This window comes from Lipotes vexillifer, unplaced genomic scaffold (assembly GCF_000442215.2).
Source record: "Lipotes vexillifer unplaced genomic scaffold, Lipotes_vexillifer_v1.1 scaffold117, whole genome shotgun sequence".
Classification (NCBI taxonomy): Eukaryota; Metazoa; Chordata; class Mammalia; order Artiodactyla; family Lipotidae; genus Lipotes; species Lipotes vexillifer.
In genome coordinates this window covers 641,271-655,870 of record NW_006785593.1, presented here as the reverse complement: position 1 = coordinate 655,870, position 14,600 = coordinate 641,271, and the positions used below count along the sequence as shown (strand labels likewise).

The following is a 14,600-nucleotide window of genomic DNA, read 5'->3' as shown; positions in this document are numbered from 1 at the left end:
TTCCCTACAACTGTATGTTTACGGGATGTAAGGACAATGCCTTGTTGATCTTTATCATGCATTGGGTCACAATACATTATGGATGCCCAGCACTTACTGGAAAGATGACAGGAGGGGTAGATGGATGATGAAAGTTGTCAGCTAGCTTGCTAACATGATGCATAGTAAGCATAAACTATACTTACAAGTATTGCTTTTTTGGTTTCAGAGGTCCATTGCAGATTTTGTCTTCATTGCCAGGAATCATACATGCATTATCAGCACCTATGATGTAAATTTCTTCATTGCCACTAAACTTTGTCTTTTCCTCTGTACATGGGGGATTAGGAAAGCCTTCATTTGTAAAATATGGCCTTGGCTTATTAAAATATGCATCATACCACTTTGTTACATTTCCATCATGCTGAGCTATTTTCAGAAAAAAGAATAATGATTACAAGTAATATCCAAATGTATTTTCACATTTATAAAGGGTGTTTCTATAATTGCATGAGGAAAATCTGGATGCAACATCTATCACTCTGTGAACCACCAGGGATGATTCAGCTGATCTACGTGGATAATTAGGGAACCCTATCCATTCTCATCACACATGAATCCATAGGCATTGTGGAGAATGACTTCTCGGAGAAAAAACATTCCTCAGTCAAGGGTAACTAACTCTCACACCTCCAAAGAAGCTATCAAGACTCCGTCCTGCCAAAACCAAAACAATCCTACCAGCATATGGAATAAATAAATCACATATTTTAACCATGCCTTTTTAAATTTTGGTAAAATATTTTAGGCATATATTAATGATCAGTAAAATTAATGATAATAAATTAATAATATTGACAATCTGTTAAACTCAAGAGATGTGTAATAATCAGGAGTCAACCTTATATTACTAATTTTGAGTTGAAATGTCTTTAGCATTCAGCAGTTCACACACTGCAATTTGACAAGATAAGCTGGCATGTGATGATACCTCCTGCTTCTGCTACAAGCACCTGTACATTTTTGATTGGTCCATGGTCATCATTATAGTAACATATTGGCATTCTGATTGTAATTGTTGTTGAAGTCACAAGAAGTTTTCCTGTGGCATCATAAATAGGGGTTGGTTTGGTTTTTGGTCGCGCTGGAGCTATAAACAAAGAAGAAATATCACTACCAATTCATTTTTTGTTTCTGCAGAGAAAACCATTTTGAATTCTCCTTTCATGCAGTAATTTACAGATAAAGTGATGACAAATATGAATAACAAATGAAAGAGATTTCTGTTTGGATACAGCAGATATTTAGCAATTATTACCTCCAAATGGTATAATTATATATTTGAGACTTGCCTAAGATAATGGGACCCAGGTGTGATTTTCAGACATCTGACTCTTCTTTATATATTAAAGAAATTCAAACTATAATTTTCACAAATGCATTAAATCATACTAGTATTTTCATGTTTTTTTTTTCTTTTACTTCCTTTAGCTGACTTACCAGTTTCTATTCTAGTCATACCAGGAGCCCTGCCCTCTAACCCTGCAGTTATCCATACCAAACATCTGGATGGTATCCTCACATATTTTTCTCTATGTTCACATAATCATATAAAAATACATAAAGTCATACATAATGGATTCTTCTCACTGATATGTTTTAATGGTGCTATATTAAGTAGTATAATTACCCCACGTATTGTTTTTCTCACTTAAATAAGACTTGTGTAAATCTTTTCAAGTCACCAAGTTCTGGCTAACTCATTCTTCTTAATGACTATGTTGTATATCATGGTGCAACTGCATCATATTTATTCAGTCATTCATCTAGTGATGGGAATTCACTTTTCCTTCAGGTTTTGAACATTTGCTTCACTACTCAGCCTTATACATTTAGCCTTATTTACTGATCCTTTTATTTCTATGGAATATATTCCCAAGGGCAGAATTTCTGGAACAAAAGAAACATGTACTTTTAACTTTAACAGATATTGCCAGAATAATTTTCTAAAAGTGCCATGATAATTCACATTTTACCATCAATGCATGCAAGTATCTCCAAAATCAATATTTGTAGAAAGCTCCTCTTGTTTCATTTCATCTTATAGCTGCATACACTAGCTGAGCATCAGTAAGTTGCTTAATCAAACTTCAATTCTCCTATTTATAAAATCTTTTTTAAAAGCCTCTCTGACAATGCCATAAAATTGGCAATATCATTTCCATTTCATACATGAGGAAAATGGCCTTATGCTACATAGCGATAAGAGGGAACTATCAAGACTGGAACCAAATCTTTCTGACTTGATCCCTTAGCTCACTCCTCTGAGACATAAAAGTTACGATGACATTAGATGTATAGAAGTTTATTGGGGAAAATATCTATGAGAATCAAGGGGCAGGGGGCAATGCAGGTGGGCCTTGCCTGACACGTGTGAATGGGGAAGCAGGAAGGGCCTCAGGTTTCAGGGAGTTCTGAGAAACTTTGAGAGAGGCCACTGGGGAGTCCCCAAGACAAAGTTTCCAGTTAGAGGAATCTGGCATGGGACAGTACTATCCAACTCGGTATTATCTGTCAAATGCAAATCTAATGAGACAACTATTAATCCAGTGTCACTCCATGTCATTAATAAAATCATGCATATTACTGGAGAAAAATTCATTTCTCTAGGACCAAACCACTGCCCCTTATTACTCATATATCTTCTCTAGATAACTGGTCATGAATCTATCCACCCTATGTAAGGCATGGAAAGTCAGAACTAGTCATCTCTACCTGAGGATGAGCAAAGTATCTGAAATGGGAAGTTTTACTAAATAAATATAATGCATCTATTGTTACCTGTATACTGAATATATGAATATGTCTGCCACTAAATAACAGAGAAATTTAGGACGGTATGAGGTAAGCTCTTTATGAAGTCATTTTCTAAAGTAGCTGATATTTTTTAGACTTCAGGAGTTTGTACATTCCAAGCACATATTTATCAACTAAAAGCAAATAACACAAATAGTATTATAGTTATATAAACTACCCATTGATAAAAAAGTAAAATTTATCAGCTTCATCTTATAGTGATTATTTCTTATTCTTAACAATGCTTGTTTCCAGGCACCGTCCCATGGGTTTTTCAAAGATTATCTCTTTTAATCCTCACAGCAACTTATGAGGTAGGAACTAGTATTATCTGCATTACAGGCTTATAGGTGTTAAGAAACTTGTCCAAAGTCAAACAGATATCAAGTGGCCAATCCAGAATTCAACCTCAGCAACTTGACTCTAGACTCAGCCTAAAAGCTGGCACTGTTAATCACTGTGCTGTGCTATGCTTACCAAAGACTGAGAAAAGCTACTTTTTGTTTCAGAGAGAAGAGCATCAGGTGGAATTCTACTAAAGGTCAATACACTTTTTTTTTTTTAAATCTCTCTGCAGGTTTTACACAGGATTTTAGAGAAGTGGCAAAACTGTGTGCATATTTTCAGTCTTGAGAAGGCACCTTGAATGACTGAATGTCCCTGAGGTCCTCTGAGTAATCTTTTATGGCTTTTGTGGAATTTGGTGGGGGAGGCAGTCTCCAAATTTTTGTATATTTTCTATGAAAAAAAATCCCTGTCAATAATGAATTGATCTACTTTTATAGTCAGAATCATAAAGTTGATTATATGGTAGTTCAGTAAGCACTATTTGATTAACTGAAAAGAATCTGACTTTCAAAATAAATAAAGATCTAGGAATCTAATTAGAACTAGTCAAAGTCTAGTCATAGGTAATTTAAAGGAGCTTTCTTTTCAATAAAATTTTAAAAACATAAAATACAATTATAAACCTTGTCTCAGAAAAGTTTAAATTTAGCAGAAAAGAAATAAAAGATAAATAGCAGTGGGCATTCTCTGTAATATGGTAATTTGCATTATGATTAAGACATTTTAATTACAGCCTGAATAAGCATACATTACTTATTACTTAATATATGCTTATTATATGCATATGCATGGTTTAAAAGCTTAACTACATCCTTAACTCTAATACAGAATACAAATTATAATTACTCTTTGATTAATAGTATTTCATGGGAAGGCAGCTCATGTACCTTTAATATCCATGGTTATTTTCATTTGAACGTTTGGCCCTGCACCAGCACTATTGATCGCATAAACCTAAAACAAAGAAACACCTTGTTATTATTTTCAAATTATTGCATATGTGTATGTATAACTGATTATGGTTATATGTCATTTTAAAATGACTGCACTTTTGAAAACAATTCATATAGTCTGTTAATTATATTTTCTTGCACTCAAATTTATATATGGAGGAAGAACGTTAGCAATAGCTCTTACAACTGATATTATGGTACTAAGCCCTGAGAACAAAGGCTGAGTGACCTAAACAGCCCTATCATACAGACCAAGAATGATGTGGCTTCAATTTGAACCTTTAGGAGGAAAGAGCAGAAAAGTCACTATGTCTACACTCTCTTCATCTACTCTAACATCTGTTCCTTCTCTCTGTAGCTAGGTTAACTCCGGCTTTCTTTAAATCCATATTCAAGACGCTCTTTTTTTTCCTTCTCTGAGATGAAACCCTATTCCTCAGCCTCCCAGTTTTCCTGTATTAAATCATCCCTCTGAAAGTTGGCCTTTATACCCTGCTTCACCCCTGCCCCAAAGTATCTGACGCTATACCCTGCATAATGCAGCATATACACATAAAGCATTTCTGTTTGTATCTACAGCAGGTGATTTACACAAATGTGAATCCTTTCAATTAACTTTGTGCTTAGGAAGCTGCAGACACAGGCTCTTCTTTTATTCACTTTATCTTGCTATGTAAAATAAAGACTGTTCTTGGCCAATTTCATTGTATTCAATAAACGCAATTCAGAATATATCATGTTTGGAATTAATAAATTTGTTTCATACGTTAGTGACCCACCCTCCACCCCCTGGATAGTTTCAGAAGTATTTTGATTGAATTAAAATAGTAATATATGTGATGTGGTAGGTATACTAAATAAACCAAGCCCATAAAATGTAGCTTAAAAATATCTAAAGGAAATATTTATTGGTGCATGTAATTTTAAAAAGGAAGTATTCAAAATAAAAGTGATGTTATGAAGTGCTTAATTATTTTTATTTCTTTACAATCTAACCTTTAAGTGAGATAATAAAGTTGGGCAGTGCTTCTCAACTTGCAGTGAGCAAAGAAGTCACTTGCAAACCCTGTTAAATGAAGATCTGTAGGTTTTGATTCAGTAGGTTGGGACAGGTGCGAAAGTTACACATTTCTAATAAACTCTCAGGTGTTGAGGACACTATGTTGCACTTTGCAAAGAATCAGATTTGTTTTTCTTTAAATTATGAATTGGTTGTACTTTATTTCCTGTTTTTTCTTTTATTTGCAAGAGCCAAAACTGTTACAACACTTGCTACCTACCATAACTATTAATATCCTACATAGAAATTACTATTCTTATTACTAATTTTTCAGATAAGGGAACTGAGGCACAGATTTGAGGAAATTGCCCAGAAAGAAACTAGCAGAGCCAGAATTTGAACCTAGGTCAGTTCATTCCCTTAACCACCACCTTCTCTCTAATAGATCTTCCACAACGGGGGTTCATTTAATGGTACGTGCAGCAAGAATCCTAGCAAGTCAGATTACATAATGAGATATAAAGTTTGCGAGGGAACACAGATTGTTAATGACAGTTTTTTGATATAAAGAGTTGATAGGAAGATTAGTTATGGAGCTACTTGAATGTATAGGGTGAATTCTATGTTGCTTAAAAGATGATTTTCTGAACTATATGATTGTTTGAAAATTCCAAGACATGCAAAAATAGTGAAAGGATGAAACAAATTGTGTATGTGTCTGGGTGTAGGTATATGAACTCACATACATATTTACTTTACCAAATGGATAATTTAGAATTAGAATGTAAAATAATATTAGCTTTTAGTAATAGTTGTGTGAAATACATGTGAATTTCAATCACATATAGTTATTTCTGACTTCTGCCTTTGAAATTTGTTTTTCCATTTTCCACCTATAATCACACAGAAACAGTTTTTCTTTAGGCAGAATCATCTCATTATATATATCTGCTCTTTAAACTTTTATTTATCGATTTTATTTATTTATTTTTCGATGCGTTGGGTCTTCATTGCTGCTCGCAGGCTTTTTCTAGTTTCGGCGAGCAGGGGTCACTGCTCTTTAACTTTTAACGTGGATTTTCTTCCTGCTTTATTTTTGGATTTCCACTATAATTGTGCAGACTTTTTTGTTGTTTACATATTTTCACAGGACTTGCTGTATTAAAATAGGAAAGCAGCAATTTTGTTTCTCCAAATTTATTTTCAGTTGGCATGTCTTAAGCGATCCCACGAAAAGATAGGAAAAATGTATTATGTACATAAGCTGCAGTATTTTTGAATGCTGAGTTTGTAAACCAACTTTGTAAGATAGGTGAATAATTAAAAGCTATGTATTCTTACACTGATGTTGTATGTATGTCCGCCTTTTAGTCCTTCTAACATTGCAATGACAGATGTGTCCGTTTTCTGGATAATACTGAGGTTGCGAATCTGGACAGCAGTGGGATCATCTTCTTGGTAAACCAAAGCTTGATACACTTGGATATTTCCATTAGGTTGAGAAGGGGGAAGAAATGTTAACTGAAATTTTGTAACTTCATCTGGTATCTTCTGAAATGTCATGTTATTCGGTGGGTCCTTAGGGACTGAAATGAAATATTTAGCAATTACAATTTTAAAAAAATTTGTGTTCATTTTGATGTCCATATAAAACTGATTTGCTTCAAGTTTCTGTTTATAAAGAGTATTACACAGATCATTTAAGCCATCTAATTTTGAAAACAAGCAAAATGGCTCATGCATTATAGAATCACTGACATCTATAAATCACAGAAACCATAATAACAGTGATCCAATTTATTTGCTTATTTATTTAGCCTTTTATAATATATGTATTTTTATACAGAATGCATTTCTATGATATTCTGAACTTAAAAATAATGTAGACTCACAGGAAGTTGCAAAAATCATACATACAGTTCCCTGTAACCGTCCCCCATTTTTCCCCAGTGGTGGTATCTTATGTAACTGTTGTTTAATATCAAACCTGGAAACAGACACTGGTACAATAATGTTGACTACAGACGTTATTCAGTTTTCACCATTTTTCATGCTTTCCTGTATCTGCGTGTAGTTCTATGCAATTTAATCCCATGTGTAGATTCCTGTAACCATCACCAGAAATGAGATACAAAACTATTCCATCACCATAAAGCAATGTCCCCTTAGACTTACACTCCACGCCTCCTCACAACACTAATCAATCTCCATTTCCATAGTTCTGTCATTTGCAAAAGACAATAGCACAGTGACCTTGAGGTCCATCAGGGTTGTTGTATATCAATAGTTCATTCTATTTTTATTGCCGAGTAGTGTTCCATTTTATGGATGTACGAGTTTAATTTATAAAAACATTTGGGTTGTTTCCAGTTATTTTGTTGTCATTACTAATAAGTCTTCTATTAACATTCATATACAGATATTTGCATGGACATTAAGTTTTCAATTCTCTATGATAATTGCCCAAGAGTGTATTTGGTGGATCATGTGGTAAGTGCATTTAAAAAAAAATTTTTTTAACATCTTTACTGGAGTATAATTGCTTTACAATGGTGTGTTAGTTTCTGCTTTATAACAAAGTAAATCAGCTATACATATACATATATTCCCATATATCCTCCCTCTTATGTCTCCCTCCCACCCTCCCTATCCCGCCCCTCTAGGTGGTCACAAAGCTCCCAGTTGATCTCCCTGTGCTATGCGGCTGCTTCCCACTAGCTATCTATTTCACATTTGGTAGTATATAAAAGATCACCAAACTATTTTTCCATTGTAGCTATACCCTTTTACATTGCCACTAGCAATGTATGAGAGATCTAGTATTTCTGCATCTTTTCCAACATTTGGTATTATCACTATTTTAAAAATTATTATTTCATCTGTTCTAGTAGATGTATAGTGATATATCACTGTGGTTTCAATTTGCATTTCCCCAATAGCTAATGGTGTCGAAAACCTATCTTATCATGAGTTTATTTGCCAGTCATATTTCCTCTCTGGTAAAATGTCTGTTCACGTTGTCAGTTTTCTAATTGGATTCTTTTTAAGTGTTGAATTTTAAGATTTCTTTATGTTCTAGATATTCCAGTTTATTTTTGATAAATAAAAGTTATCCTAACATATAACTAGCTAAATATCAATACATTATTTTAAAATGATACACATGAGGATAAAATTATTTATGAATAATTTTATGAAAGACTAATTTTTGTTGTACTACATAATCAGTGCTCTTTAAATAAATGACTCATTGAATGAACATATCTTATTTTGATCACATTGAAATGGATATTCCATTCTAAATTCTAAAATTCTAAGTAAAGAATTTCCATGAAAAGGCTGTTGATATTTGGCTGTCAATGATTCAGATATTCAGATATTGTTGCAAACATCCGTAGAGATAGTGCCCTATGGCAAGCAAAAAATAAGTAAATAAATAACAGTGAGAAAAAAAAAGAGAGAGAAAAGCAAATAAACATGTCATTGTGCCAAATATCACAGGATGAAAAAATGCATAGCTGAAATAAAGGTTAAATTGGTTCAACACACATTTTCACAACATTTGCTGTTATACATTTTTATGATACATAAGAAACATATATTTTTTCTTTTTATAAGAATTGTTTCTCTAAAATTAGGATCAGCTTTAAAAAGTTGAATACATGAAAGAATTATCTGAATGCTAAAAAGAACATTCTATCCGCCAAATACCTTTCGTTTGACATCTAAAATTCTACTCTTAGAGGTTTAGTAGAAATTTATTAAACTATGATATCCTTGGAAGAGTTTGCACATTAGGATTTGCAATCAGTGCTTTGTGGTGTGAATGTGAATAAGTTTAGCAGCAACTTTCCTCACAGATAGGTAGGATGGGGGAGAAGTGCAAAAAGTATAATAAGAAAATAAGTACCTGGAATATACATGGCCACAAAATGGAAACAAGCAGAATTTTAGGGTGCTGAGGATAGGATGTACTTTTCAATTTAGAACCGTAAGTTTATAGACAACAGAGTATGTAGCATAATGAAAAGACTAGCTAAAAAATATTTTACCTCCTATACTTACTTACCTTACAGATAGCAACAAATAAACTATAGCAACACATCCCTTCATGTGCTCTTTCCAAAGATATATCTGGTGGCAAAGAACATCAGGAGTCTGAAGGAGGATGGGGCAAGCGAGTTCTGGGAAGTTGACTTTCCACATTAAATTCTTATTGGTTACAATCTTATTATTCATTCAGACCCTGTTCATAGGAACTGGAGGAAATCTGTATAGATTCTGACATTTATCAAATAGATTATGTAATAAAACATGTCACTTAACTAAGTGAAGAAAACAGATATGGTAAAACATAACCTGGGTTCTACTTTTGAATTCTAGATTATTTAATAATAGAGTATTATTACTTTAATGTGCATTTAAACCATGGGAGAGAAATAATTAAAATGGAATTTAAGGTGAAGCTTTATTGGCTATAGACAGTTGGACAAAATCATCTCTTAGGCAAGGTAACTCAACTTCTGAAATAGTGTTTAAATAAATGCAAAAAAATACAATTGGTTACCTTACTATGAACTAATTTATTTTTGTATTTACAAGTATTGATTATTCTACATAATTCCACTTTGCCTCAAAAATGTAAATACAAAGCTTTACTCTTGTCAGTCACAGTGAGTCACTGAAGTTTAAACTTATATGCTTAAAAAATTTCTTTTAGCACATATGCTTTGTAGGGTAAGGTGTGAGAAACTGTAAGAAAGACACCTAACTCAGTCAATTTTTAGCATGAAAAATAAACCTTACCTGATTCTAAAGTAGTAACAATCACTTCAGCACTTGACTTTCCTTCCACATATGCAGCACTAATATTTCCAGTGAATGCAGTGATCACCACGGAATACCTTGTGAATATTTTCAAATCTTTAATTTCTATGGTTTTATTTTCTCCATTTGACTTGATTAAGGAAATATTAAATTCATCACTATCTACCTACAGGAAAAAATAGCTAACAATTAAAGGAAGCAGCACTTGAGATACAAATCACTAAAGCATAATAATAGAAAGCTATGAGTGGTATATTTTTCTAGCCATGATTTAAAAATTCTTTTATTTACAGTCAGACAGACCTGGGAAATCCAAAGTGCTACTTTAACAGTTTACTAATTACAATTATTTCAACAATTGAAAGTAAAAGAAAAAAATCAATCACAATTAATCAGAACAAGCAGAAATCATCTCCGCAGTCAATGAAATTTATACTCCAATTTTTTTTAACATCTTTATTGGAGTATAATTGCTTTACAATGGTGTGTTAGTTTCTGCTTTATAACAAAGTGAATCAGCTATATATACACATATATCCCCATATCTCCTCCCTCTTGCATCACCCTCCCACCCTCCCAATCCCATGCCTCTAGGTGGTCACAAAGCATTGAACTGATCTCCCTGTGCTATGCGGCTGCTTCCGACTAGCTAGCTGTTTTACATTTGGTGGTATATATAAGTCCATGCCACTCTCTCACTCCGTCCCAGCTTACCCTTCCCCCTCCCCGTGTCCTCAAGTCCATTCTCTAGTAGGTCTGCGTCTTTATTCCTGTCCTGCCCCTATGTTCTTCAGAACCTTTTATTTTTTTTTAGATTCCATATATATGTGTTAGCATACAGTATTTGTTTTTCTCTTTCTGACTTCACTCTGTATGACAGACTCTAGGTACATCCACCTCACTACAAATAACTCAATTTTGTTTCTTTTTATGATTCCATTGTATATATGTGCCACATCTTCTTTATCCATTCATCTGTTGATGGACACTTAGGTTGCTTCCATGTCCTGACTATTGTAAATAGTGCTGCAATGAACATTGGGGTACATGACTCTTTTTGAATTATGGTTTTCTCAGGGTATATGCCCAGTAGTGGGATTGCTGGGTCATATGGTAGTTCTATTTTTAGTCTTTTAAGGAACCTCCATACTGTTCTCCATAGTGGCTGTAACAATTTACAGTCCCACCAACGGTGCAAGAGGGTTCCCTTTTCTCCACACTTATAGTAGCATTTATTGTTTGTAGATTTTTTTGATGATGGCCATTCTGACTGGTGTGAGGTGATACCTCACGGTTGTTCTGATTTGCATTTCTCTAATGATTAGTGATGTTGAGCATTCTTTCATGTGTTTGTTTCCAGTCTGTATATCTTCTTTGGAGAAATGTCTATTTAGGTCTTCTGCCCATTTTTGGATTGGGTTGTTTGTTTTTTGATATTGAGCTGCATGAGCTGCTTGTAAATTTTGGAAATTAATCCTTTGTCAGTTGCTTCATTTGCAACTATTTTCTCCCATTCTGAGGGTTGTCTTTTGGTCTTGTTTATGGTTTCCTTTGCTGTGCAAAAGCCTTTAAGTTTCATTAGGTCCCATTTGTTTATTTTTATACTCCAATGTTTTACAGAAAAGAAAGAATATAGGTTGGTACCCAGCATCAGGGGTTCAAATCCCAACCTGGTCACTTAATAACTCCTGTAGCATTTGATAAGTCATTTATGCTCTCTGTCTTACTTTCTGTATATGTAAGATTGGGGTGATAATATCTACTTAAAATATTTTGATGATTTAGAAAAAACAGATCTGAAGTAGCTGGCACAGAAATTTGCAATTTTTTTTTTTACCGTGATCAACAAAAAGGAAACACATTTTGCAACATAATTCAGGATGTGTGTGTGTGTGTTCTTTATAACTGAAAATTGCTTTTCAGAAATACAACTTCTGAAATGCACTTTGATATTTTCTGCTCTTTTTAATTTTATTCCAATTCATTTAAAAAATGCTGGTCATAACTGAAGTTTGAAAAACTGATCTAGCACCATGCAAGGCACTAAGTAAGGAATCAGTTAATTAACATGATGTCATAATTATTAAATGTGTACAAATGAGTATGCTTAGGTATATTAAATATAGTTGTATAATTTATTAAAACATAGTCTGTCTTTGATGGACAGTCTGGCCTATTCACTGTAGGGATTAAACATAGCTAAAGTTTCTAGCACTAAATAGAAGGGCTTTGCCTGAGATGAACAACAGCAAGTTTAAAACCCTATTATGCCTGCTTCTCTCAAGTACTTGAAAGACTTAAAAACAAGTTGGATACACTGTCCTCACTATCAAGTTCATTTTCAACCTGACCCTCTCTCATAACTTTGAAAGATGTTTTTTTGTTTAATATGTTCTTCAAATGCTCTTTTCTAAGAGCTTTTTATAACTAAAAATGATGTTGCTATGAGAAACACAGCAAAAGGCTGAAAAATATCAGATCTGCAAAAAGTCAAACAGATCGAACCAGAGCAGTGGAGGGAGGTGTTCCACTTCTAAAATGTCAGAAAAACAAATCAATCAGTGTAGGAATCCAATTGATCGGGTGCATGCACCCGCTGGTAGAAAGTGTGTATGTATTTAATTAGTTGTCAACATCTAAATATCTCATACAAATCGGGCTTTTAAAATTTCCCCTATGACTAGGCTTATATTCATGCTGGGTAACAATTATCTAGATATGAGTGACAGGTGACTCCTCTAATGGGGCAGGGGTCTCCAATTCATCACTGAAGCTTCATTGTGACTGTTCCTTGATGTTCCTTGCCTGACTACTATAGTTATTTCAACTCTGATTTTATTGAGTTGAGCTGAATTCCTCAAGATTCCATAGTAACTTGGTAGCTGAGACAGGATTTACTCCCAGGTCTTTGAAGAGTCCAGACCTCTCTACACAAAGTCATGGGGCGTGGTCTTATAAAGTAAAACTAAGTTATTCCAATGCCTTCCATTAAAAAATGGATAACAAATAGCAAGTAGTAAAACATGAAATAACATGCATGTGATCTACTATATCTTAGAAAATATACAGTAAAATTCAAAAAGAATGCTGGGCCCTCAAATACAGCATGTGGAAAAATTCATTTTCTTTCTTCACTAAACCTACTATCATTAACTAATATTCGTCCACTTACCCAGGACTGAAACCCCAGACCCTTTTGACCCATCATTTCCCTTCAATCAGTTCCAAATTTGTTTGCTCATATTTGATCATCGATTATTATGATGAAATATCTGCCATTTTTTTTGAAGTGTAGTTGCTTTATATACATTGTCAGTAATTAGATTCTGGTTCTATTTTTCTCTCCTTTGCCTGCCCCACCTGCACTCTTCCCCACCTGGTACACCCCCATTTAATTCTGACATCCCAGAAGAGAACAAATTTAATCTTCTCTGTGCAGTCTCCTCTATATATTATGTCCCCCATAACAGAAACTTTAATTACTTTGTTAGTTTATATTCCAAAAAAGACTGCATACCTCATACTCTACAATTAGCTCTTTATATTCTGGTGTCATTCTCTAGAGTGTGAGCTACTTGGAAGCAGAACTTTGTTTTCCATCTTTGTCTTGGTGAAAGAAGCTACTATGTATTTTCTAAGTTAAAAAATAAAGGGGCCGACAAACAAAGGGCCACAAAATGCATTAATATCCAGTAGAATCATCCAGGATGATATCTGAGCCCATATATCTTTATTCAAGATTGTCAATTTTTGCTTATTTGAGTCTTTTAAGGGAAGAGTTTTACGCCCTTGTGTTTAGTATTTGGCAGAGGCCAGGCTGCAGCATAAGTCCTAAATTCAGTGACATACGTTCTTCTTTGGCCTGCGAGCCAATGACTTTTGAAGGTAGATGGTTACATATTCATGAAATGAGCTGCAGATAAACTCTATAAGGATAATGACCACGTCAGACTTGTTCACGTCTACATACCCAGCACGTACCACAATGCTGGCATTTGAATGTATTTAAAAGTGTGTTGGGAGTTTGCGATTGACATGTACACACTGCTATTTTTAAAATAGATAACCAACAAGGAACTACTGCATAGCACAGGGAACTCTGCTCAATATTCTGTAATAACCTAAATGGGATAAGAATTTGAAAAAGAATAGATGCATGTATATATGTATAACTGAATCACTTTGCTGTACACCTGAAACTAACACATTGTTAATCAACTATGCTCCAATATAAAAATTAAAAACATAAAGTGTGTTGAAAGAATGAAGGGAAGAAGGAACAAATGACAACTTAGTTCCAAGAATCCTAGGGAAACTCTGAAGTGTTAGAATCTGTTTGAATTTTTGCTATCTTTGACCCAAAGGTGTTTTGGTGAGCATATATTTCAGTTTGGCAATTTTTATTTGCTTTTTGATGGTTTTTCCTATTTTCCATCACACCATTGTCTACTGATTTTAGCCACGTCTTAATATTTGAGAAGTTAATCATCATCTCTGTGCCTCAGTTCCCCTTTATGCAAAATGAAGATAACATTTACATCAAAATGTTATTAGATATGATAATACAATGCATATGAAGAGCTAACATGTAACTGAAATAGGTAATTTCAATATTCTCTTTCCATCCTTCTCTCTTT

At 33.9% G+C, this 14,600-nt stretch overlaps 1 protein-coding gene across 1 annotated transcript in view; it reads right to left on the bottom strand.

Annotated features, from left to right (window-relative positions):
- Positions 1–14,600, bottom strand: part of PTPRQ (protein tyrosine phosphatase receptor type Q) — a 210,444-nt gene that overhangs the window by 54,947 nt on the left and 140,897 nt on the right. The window contains exons 28-32 of the mRNA XM_007457658.1: positions 9,943–10,129; positions 6,478–6,722; positions 4,071–4,137; positions 971–1,129; positions 186–408 (exon numbers count right to left, since the gene is read on the bottom strand). Of these exons, the coding sequence (XP_007457720.1) occupies positions 186–408; positions 971–1,129; positions 4,071–4,137; positions 6,478–6,722; positions 9,943–10,129 (881 nt within the window). The remainder of the gene's footprint in view (positions 1–185; positions 409–970; positions 1,130–4,070; positions 4,138–6,477; positions 6,723–9,942; positions 10,130–14,600) is intronic.